Source organism: Gastrolobium bilobum, unplaced genomic scaffold (genome assembly GCF_033153095.1).
Source record: "Gastrolobium bilobum isolate Gb01-03AN ecotype WA unplaced genomic scaffold, APGP_CSIRO_Gbil_v1 utg3209, whole genome shotgun sequence".
In the NCBI taxonomy this organism is placed as follows: Eukaryota; Viridiplantae; Streptophyta; class Magnoliopsida; order Fabales; family Fabaceae; genus Gastrolobium; species Gastrolobium bilobum.
This window is the reverse complement of record NW_026899772.1, coordinates 481138-491294: the sequence shown is the minus strand read 5'-3', so window position 1 is coordinate 491294 and position 10157 is coordinate 481138. Positions and strand designations below refer to the sequence as shown.

The 10157-nt window shown below is 36.7% G+C and overlaps 1 protein-coding gene across 1 annotated transcript; it reads right to left on the bottom strand.

Moving 5' to 3' along the window:
• Nucleotides 1-844: 844 nt before the first annotated feature.
• On the bottom strand, nucleotides 845-6064 carry LOC133293308 (uncharacterized). Its single transcript, XM_061491856.1, has 4 exons — nucleotides 5809-6064; nucleotides 5017-5711; nucleotides 4823-4934; nucleotides 845-4764 (listed from the first exon to the last, which is right to left on the bottom strand). The coding sequence occupies exons 1-4, from the start codon at nucleotides 6062-6064 to the stop codon at nucleotides 845-847; spliced, it is 4983 nt and encodes a 1660-aa protein (XP_061347840.1).
• Nucleotides 6065-10157: the final 4093 nt, after the last annotated feature.

Sequence of the window (10157 nt, the reverse complement as noted above, 5' to 3'; positions counted from 1 at the left end):
TCAAGAACAAGTATCATTATTCTATTTTTTCTTTACCTTAATCACTATATAGGTTGCTCTTCCAGAGTATTATACATGTAGAGTAATTCATATTTCTTATTTTTGTTCTTTATTTTTGCTTAAGTCTACTTTCCTAGGTTTTTAGCATAATGAATATTTTTATTGATTTATTTATTTTCAAGTATGAAAACATTTAACTTAGTATGAATAATATTTCATTGTTCTTTCGTGTGAAAACTATGCATTTTGGTAGAAGGATACCTCATAACTAATTTTTATATTTTTATTTCTTTAAACCACGAGTCTTAATATTTTCAAATCTATTTTTGTTGTATTCATTCTCCATAATTGGTTTTATCAAGACATTATGAGGCTTCTTAAAAGTTATCGAGAAAGATTCTATTGTTGTCATTTTTGTCGACAAGATGACCAAAATAATAACTTATGTTTGTAACATTGTTACTTTCAAGAGCATTTGAGTTAGCAAAAGTAATGAAAAGTTAATAACACAAAAATTTATTTTGTTCTTTTTATATAGAATTATTTAATATTTTTATCTACCCCAATTTTGATAGTTAGGAATACCATCAATAAGTATCCATGAATTTTACCGCCCTAGTTTTAAAGTTACAATTAGTATCCAAGTTTTAGAATTACCTCAATTTTTTTTTTCAAGATCACTTGGTCAAAATCAATATAACAAGTGGCATTACTTTATCATTCCTTAACCCTAATTGTTTTCAACCTAGTGAATATTCTTTTTCTTCTTCTTCTTTTTGAAGCAAGACACATTTTTATTTTTGGAAATAATAGGAAATTAAAACAAAAACACAACAAAAAGAAACTAGGCACAAAGCCTAGACCAGTGAACACCTATAATGTCACCATACAGACTATCAATACAACCTGACGGTGGACAATCAAATTCCTGAATTACCCAAGAGAAACCATAAGAGTAAGAGGCTAGAAAGTCCGCTACTCTATTTCCTTCACGGTGAATGTGAGACATATAAATCTGCCAATCTCGCTGCATCAAATTTCGAATACGATTCACCAAATTAGCCGCAGGGTAATCATGGTGGCACCCATTTGTAATGAGCTGTTGAGCTGAAAGAGAATATCCTTCGAGCCAAACTTGCCTAAAACCTCTATCCCAAGCTAGCTCCAAACCAACCAAGCAAGCCCATAACTCAGCATGCAAAACTGTACCTGAGCCTAAATTTTTACAGAATCCGACGATCCAAGTTCCTGAGGCATCGCGAAAAACTCCTCCACACCCAGTCCTAGTACCATTAGCATCACATGCACCATCAACATTAAGCTTAACCCAATCCACAGGAGGACAACACCAAGCAACCAATCTCTCTATTCGATTCCTTGGTTGATTGCCCGCTCCAAAAACAGGGTTAGCTGCAAGAGCGACACTATCTCTGAAACCAATTGCTGAACGGATAAGTGAATAAGCATTCTGGCGATCACCTTCAAAAACCCAAGAATTCCTACATTTCCAAATTTTCCAGGCTAAGATTCCAAATAAAAGAGGCCAGTCCGACCCCATCCCCCAATCCTTTGAGCTGTCTAAATTAGAAATGATCCAATTGTGCAGGTTGAGGTTGAAAAATTCACGCTGATTTATATGAGGCATTATCATGCACCATACTTCCTTTGATTGTGGACAGTCGCGAATAGTATGAAGGATAGTTTCACTAGACTGATTACATCTAGGACACAGATCTGAAAGAGCCATATGGCGGCGGAGTCTACAAACATTAGTCATCAGCTTCTCCCCTGCCATTAACCAAAGAAAAAAGCGAATTCTTTCTGGCCCCTGCCATCTCCAAACACTTTCCCAAGGAAACTGTTGGATTGTAGTATCTTTGATGGCTAATATTGCATATGCTGACTTAACAGTAAACTTGCCATCTGTCGTTCCATTCCAAATTAAATGATCCTGGCCATCTTGACTAGAAGGAGGAAGAAAATTCATAAATCGATGCAGCACAGAATCTGGAAGCAATTGTCGAAGAGAATTCCATTTCCATTGCCCCAATTCATCCACGTAGTCCACCACCTTCTGAAGAGTATCACTAATAGAAAACTGAGAACCTGCATATGAGATCAAAGGACCACAATCGGGCAGCCAGCTATCAAGCCAGAACATAGTGGACTGACCATTGCCTAACTGCACCCGACTATGATCCATTATAATATTCCAATGACGCGTAATTCCCTTCCAAAGCTGGGAGCTGTTGTTTGGAGCATGAATAATTGGTGTCATGCCTGCCTCCACATTGTACTTAGCACGTAAGAACTTTGACCACAAGGCATCTGGATGAGCTACGAGGTTGAACCCAACCTTCATGATAAATGCTGAGTTCATTTCCCTCATACTCCGCAGTCCAAGGCCTCCATTTTTTTTATCCATGCAAATCTGCTTCCAGGCCACAAGATGAGAACGTCTAGAGTGTGGAGATGAACCCCAAACAAAATTTCGAATCTTCCTATCAATCTCTTCACAGGTGACTTGCGGTAATGAACACACCTGCATTGGATATGATGGGATTGCTAATAACACTGCTTTAGATAATGTAACACGACCTGCTAGAGATAGACTGGCATGATTCCAAGCAGCAATTCTAGAATTCATTCGATCCAAAACATAAGAGAAAGATGACCGACCCACTCGCTTATGATGCAAAGGAATTCCCAAGTATCTTCCAAGATCCGCAGTCAAAGAAAAACCAAGAAGCCCACTAAGATGGTTTGCTTGAGTATGACCCACATTCTGAGAAAAGAAAACTCTAGTCTTACTATGATTGACTTTTTGACCAGATGAATCACAAAATATATGTAAGGCCTGTTGAATTATTAACACTTGCTCCTGAGAAGCTTCTGCAAACAAAAGGAGATCGTCAGCAAAAAATAAGTGGGAAATTTGTGGAGCTCCCCTTTTAATCCTCACTGGCTTCCACCTCCTGTGATCCACTGCCTGAGAAATGAGATGGGCTAGTCTTTCCATGCAGAGGACAAAAAGATAAGGAGAAAGAGGATCTCCTTGTCTTAAGCCTCTAGTTGGCCGAAATTCTTTAGTACAAGCCCCATTCCAAAGAACATTCATAGTGCAAGATGAAACACACAACATAATTAGTCTTATCAAATTTTCAGGAAGCCCTACATCATATAGGGTATCCTGAAGGAAATTCCAACTGATCCTATCGTATGCTTTCTCAAGATCAACCTTGATCGCCATCCAACCTTTAGATCCTCTCTTTTTCCTCATTGAATGGATTAGCTCTTGAGCAATTATGACATTATCCGTACCTTGTCTACCTCTGATAAAACTGCACTGATTAGGCATCACCAGCTTGTCCATCTGCAATTTTAAACGGTTAGCAACAATTTTTGTTACCGTTTTATAAATAACATTACACAAGCTAATCGGACGAAAATCCTTGAAAGTATGAGGATTCTCAAGTTTAGGAATCAAGCAAAGAAGAGTCTGATTCACTTCTTCTATACGACTAGGATCATTGAAGACTCCCTTAATGAAATTACAAACAGAGCTCTCCACTACATCCCATTGGCTTTGAAAAAATATGCTATGAAGACCATCAACACCAGGCGCTTTAAAAGGCCCCATTGAGAACACTACTCCTTTAATCTCTTGACTACTAGGGCAGCTCTCAAGAGCCATCATAACTCTCCTTTCCATTTCTGGGAATTTGTTCCTAATGGGAAAATTAGGCCGGAGAGGAATATCTTCCTTATATAAATTATCATAGTATTCCACTGCCATACTCATGAGAAGAGAAGGGTCAGCAATCCAATCCCCGACATCATTTTGAAGGGCATCAATCCTATTCCTCCTACGCCTGGCAACTGTTGCTGAATGGAAGAATTTAGTATTACGGTCACCAAACCGAATCCAGTCAGTTCTAGATCTTTGGTACCATGTAATCTCTTCTCTAAGATAAATAGTATTTAACTGTTGCCAGATCTCTTTCTGCAGCCTCTCCAGAGAATGACAAGGATGTTGACTTAAGCTATAATCAATTCCACGGAGGCGAGAATGAAGATTATTTTTTAACTTCTCCTCCTCCTTGTAACAATCCTTATGCCAGGATGTGGCTTTCTCTCGAAAGTTTTCACTAGATGCTTTCCAATTGTGACCACCTGCCCAGCACCTCTTCACTAGATCAGAGAAAGAATTATGAGTCAACCAAGCCGCTAGAAAACGAAAAGGACGAGCCCCTCCATTACTAAAATTTGGTTGTCCATCCCAAAGAAGGATTGGACGATGATCAGAGTTATAAAAAGGAAGGTGAGAGATAACTCTGTTCGGAAATGACATGTTCCAGCTTTGATTTACACAAGCACGATCAAGTCTCTCCAAAAGATTACCTCTTCTCCAAGTAAAACTCGGACCTTGGTGCCCCAGATCACTAAGATGACAAGACATAAGACAATCTTGAAAATCCTGCATGCTCCTCCAATTGTGAACTGAACTCCCCCTCTTCTCCTCCGAGTGAATGTAAGTATTAAAATCACCCATAATGCACCATTCATTATTATTTTGCGGCTGAATATTCTCCAAAGCATCCCATAGAGCATGACGCTCTTGACGCCGAGGACTAGCATAAACAAAGGTGAAAAATTCCTGCTTATGATAATTAAGCCAGCTTATCTTTGAATGAATAAATTGATGATCAGTATGCAGAACTTGGATATTCACTTCTGATGAATTCCAAAGAATCCATATGCCTCCTGAAAAACCAATCGGGTCAGAAATAAAAAAATTTGAGAACCCTAGGCTTTTAGCCACCTGCTTTGCACGCAGTCCACCAATACGGGTTTCCAAAAGCACTAAGATACAAATACGATATCTTCTTGTGAGGTCTTTTATTAGGGGGGAAAAGCCCTTTTTTCCAGCCCCTCTACAATTCCATGAAACAATATTCATAAAAAACAAATACAGAGAAGAAGAAAGAATGGTATGAACACCAATCATTGAGGAACAGTTTGCACACTTAAATCTCCCGAAATGGAAGCACCATCCGAATCCACCAAATTGTTGTGAGCCTGATTGCCTAACACCGATTTAACCAAAGCATCAGGGGGTTCATTAGTCTCCTTAAACTCTTCGTCCGGTATTAAGATTTTTCCATTTTGCTGGCCCCTCTCAAGAAGCTGACCATTCTCCTGTTTCCCGGAAATGGAACTAAGAGCCAGATTCGAGCTTGGAGAAGGATTCACGTTACGAGCTATATCATTGAGAAACATGTTTGTATCACCTTTAGTCAAACTCAAAAAAATTCTCTCCTTAGATTCCCTCGATAAAGATTGAGGTTTAGAGGGAAGCTTGAAAGACTTAGAAGATACTGCAAGACCCGTTTGTTTTTTCTTTAGAACAAAAGATTCCTTCACCGCCCCAGTCTTCTTCGGTATCTGTTGTTTATTTTTTCTAGAAACTTTAACGCTCCCATTCTGCAGGAGTTGATCTTCTTGGTTCTTTTTTTCCTGGGCCCCAATCGAAGGCTTAGTCAGACTATTAATTAGATCACCCATATGCTTAGCTGGCTGAGGAATATTTTGCGCTGACGTATCCATGATGGTTAACTGATTCAAATCAGGAATGTTGCTTGATTTCTGCAAATTAATTGCATTAAAATCCTGATGATTAGACATCCTTGCAACGTTATCATCTTTTGAAACTTTGTTAACGTCAGCAATGATTGCGAAACGTGAGCCAATTGGCTGGCCATAATTAGGGACCGTTTTTTTTTGATAAAATCTCCCTCTTAACAGCACCTGTATTCACTCCTCCTAAATTGGCATTAACTTGCATGACAGCACCAGATTTTTTCCCCCCATTATTGGCAATTACACCAGGTGCGGATTTTTTGCTCGGAATTGAATGCACTTCATGAGCCTTCTCCTTGATTGCAGCATCCATAGCTGAATTCACGACCTTCTTTCTTCCTCGCTGGTTACGCTGGACAAGCATCCAAGAACCAAAAGCCTCCCCTTCCATCGCCACTTTATGCTGAACTGTGGTGTTTGCCATTGTTGTATGAATCTGAGTACTTTGATTAAAGATTACCTATGTTACATAGGTGCTTAGACGTATAGAATTCAATTGGGAGACCTGGAATACGTAGCCATACAGCCAGCTTCTTGAAATCATCGTCATGAGGGTTAAAGAAGGGACGCCAACGTTGAACCATTACATAATGATCAGCTACAATCCAAGGACCCTCTTGCAAAACAAAATTGTAGTCCTCAATCTTGTCAAACCGAAATAAAAAATAATCATTCTCCATATCAATGAACTCATAAGAGCCGCTTAAATTCCACATCTTCAACAACCTATTTTGAAAAAACTTCACCCCCACACGCTTTCTTAAAAGTTTCACAATAACTGCCATCCTCCAAGGTTTGCAGCTTTCTTTGTGAATCTCCTTTTCAAAACGATATGAGGGGCAGAAGGGATCATCAACAGATTGGTTGCACTCTTCCATGAACTGGGATTCTTCATCCTCCTCAAATCCTAGGTTCTCAAGAACCTCTGTCTCCTTCTCTTCACTTGACCCTCCATTTAAATGTAACAGAGAATCTTTATAAGAAACAACACTCCTTCCTTCTTGTTCTTTAGATCTACGAATACTCCTCTCAAGAAGATCAGCCTCTTCTGTGGAGAATTCTTTGCTTTCTCCGTCCTTCATTCTTTCTCTCAATACTATTCTCCAACCAAGTTAGGGTTCGGATGAGTGAGAAATTCTCCACTCGAAGCAAGACACATTTTGGCTTCATAGTAAGACTTCATTGCTCATCCTCATAAAAAATAAAGCATGTATTTAAAAACATACCCCAGGTCTACTTTTTCACATTTTTCTTTTTCTTTTATTTCATAAGACTTAGTCTTTAATTTTTTTTATATTAATGTTGCATTCAAATCTATTTTTTGTCGTATTCAAGTTCCGTAAAAATCTATTTTTTTCATATTCGTTCTCTATAATTGTTTTCATTGAGACACCTCGCGTTATTGAGAAAAGTTTCACTACTTGTTATTTTTATGGATATGATGGCCAAATTAATAACTTATGATCATAACAATCACTTTCGAGAACAATTGTCACTATATTAATTTTGTTTGACCTTAATTGCTACCTAGGTTGTTTTTCTCGAGTTTTCAACATATTGGGTCATTCATTTCCTTTATGATATAGTAAGTTAGTAACAACATTTTTTTTCTTGTCGTTTTTATCACATTTTAACCAAAATAATAAATCGTGATCATAACATTGGCACTTTCAAGTTCTAGAGCATTACTTTTGAAAATAGAATTATTTGAATAGGGAAAAGTAATGCTCAAATGAATAACTTAAAAATTTATTTCATCCTTTATGATATAGTATTACATGATATCTTTGTTCTACCCTGATTTTGATTGTTAGGAATACTATCAACTAACTTCAAAGAATTTGATTGCCCAAATTTTGAAGTTACCATTAGGATCCGATATTTTTTTTTTGATTCAATTGTTTTTAGGTATCTCTTGAAATAAATGTAGCAAGTGTCGTTGCTTTTTTTTTTTTTTTTTGCCCTAATTATTGCATAGGTTAACCTTTTAGATATTTAAACATATACAATCGTTCAGTTTTTTTAACTTTTTTTGTTTGTACTTAATTTTTGCTTAGGTTGACTTCTCTAATTTTCAACTTAACAAGTATTTTTTTTTTCTTTTTTAGTTTTGTTTGAAGCATGAAACTTTTTGGCTTCACGAGGGCAATGTTTCATTACTCATTCTCGTGACAAACAAAGCATGTCTTTAGAAGAATACCTTGTGATTAATTTTTCACATTTGTCTTTCTTTATTGCATGTGTTGAGATATATAGTCTCACATTGGTTGTATGAGCAACTAATGTGGAGTTTATAAGGCCTTGGACACTCCCACCCCTTTGAGCTAGCTTTTGGGGTAGTGTATCCCAAGGTTCTTTACATGGTATCAGAGGCTGGGCGTGTTGAGATATATAGTCCCACATTGGTTGTATGAGCAACTAATGTAGAGTTTATAAGGCCTTGGACACTCCCACCATTTGAGCTAGCTTTTGGAGTAGTGTATCCCAAGGTTCTTTACAGCATGAATATTAATATTTCCAAATATCTTTTCGCCGTATTCAACCTCCACAATTGCTTTTAGGGAGACACCACGAGGCTTTTTGCAAGTTGTTGAGAAGATTCTTTCACTAAGTTTTTTTAATGTCAATAGCATATAGAAAATTTGACTAAGCAGAAAGTTGATATTTGATAAAAGAGAAACCTCCAGTTCTTAATTTTTATTATCAAAACAACAAATTATTAAACTCCTACAATATAAGTCTTAAGCACTTTTTATAGACCAATTACAAATCAATTCAGAATTTAAAATCCTCAAAATATGGAAAGAATATAAAAAACTAATTATGGCGGATTACAAATCAATCATCATTAAACACAACTTAATTAAGAAAATAATTAAAATAAAGTTATGCCTAAATCCCAAAAAGTGTATGCGCACTTGCACGATTCTAAGCCAATTCTATGTGTATCATCCTCCTTCGCTAGGAAAAGATTCACCCTCGAATCTGCTTTATTTTCATTGATGGTGGCTGAAGGTAGACAGAAGTTATGACGCAACATATGCTAAAACATATCAAATGCATTCCCATTATAAAAATTCTGAACAATATCGTATATAACAAAAGTTCACAATACCACGTTAGGCTTAACATCATCATATGTAATCATCAACTTGAAGATCTCAAAGACCACCATTGTTTGTTTATCCTTATGTCAAAATGCCTACATCAAAGTGTTCCAAGTTACCACATTTGAATCCCCATTAATGTTATTAAAATTATATTGCACCAAACTAAATGAAGAATTCAATGCCTCATTTGTAAGGCTTTGTTGAGCTTGCCCAAAAACAATGGTATTAAGAATCACCGAGCTTTTCACAACTGCCTTATCAAACAACTTGCGAACATCCTCGACTCTAGAACACTTGGAGATTCAATCACTGATTTGGTCGTAAGCTTTGGGAACATATGGAATCATAAATACATTGTTAGGCTTCAACCCTTGGGTCATTTGTATCTAATCGAACACAAGAAAAGCACATTCTCCACCCTCTAGTTTTCCATCAAAGTCAAATACTGGACTACTATTATAATCTCGCTCTCTATCGGAATCATCATATATTAGATCATTTTCACAATCTCATTCTTCATCAGAATCATCATATATTGGATCACCGCCCTAATCTTGTTCTCCATTGGAATAATCAAATATAGGACTATCATAAAAAACTAAATTGTTAGGAATCCCAACTGTTATCTTGCTATCTTGAAAAATGGATTGATTTTCATGTCGTACTTCCCATTTCTATCTCTAGTTTAGAATCCCCAAAGGATTGGTGTCCCCATCTTCATTATCAGATGTATCCTCTAATTCCATTCCTTCTTCGCATTGAACATCTAACTTTGTCTGCGCAATTTGTCACTCCAAATCTTGGAATTGCCTACTCTGTGCATGCACAAGTCTTTCGATTCGCCTTTCGAGCTCTTCATTTTTTATGTATCGCGGGTCTGTCTAATGCGATTGTCTATCTTCTTCATGAATGAATCCACATCCCTTGCCTTCACGACTCTGTCATCCATGACTTCCATGAATGTTAAGAGCACATAGAAAATATGGCTAAACACAAAGTTGAGATTTGATAGAAGAGAAACCTTTGGCTCTCAATTTTTATTATCAAAATAGGTATAGATTATTTTAACAATCTTTTTATAGGGATAGGATATTGTTATTACCAAATAATGTTACTATCATATCTTAACCGTTGATTTTTGTCAATCAACAGTTATCATTTATTGTGAATTAATAATTAATTAATGAGTTTGATTTGTAGAAATAATAACCGTTGATTGGAGGAAATCAACGGTTAAGATATGGTAGTGACATTGGTAGTAACAATATCCTATCCCCATTTTTTATGCCTACCTTACCTACCATTCTCTAATACCTTTATATTAGAATCTCAAGATGCAGTGGCGGAGCCAGCTTAAAAATTTAGGTGGTGCCAAAAAATTGACATATTACATTATTAAAATATTTA

Coding starts and splice junctions, on each gene's coding strand:
- LOC133293308 (XM_061491856.1), bottom strand. CDS start 6,064: ATGGCAAACACCACAGTTCAGCATAAAGTGGCGATGGAAGGGGAGGCT. Junction 4,935..5,016: donor GAGATTTAAGTGTGCAAACT/GTTCCTCAATGA, acceptor ATGGAATTGTAG/AGGGGCTGGAAAAAAGGGCT. Junction 4,765..4,822: donor GTGGACTGCGTGCAAAGCAG/GTGGCTAAAAGC, acceptor TTGGTTTTTCAG/GAGGCATATGGATTCTTTGG.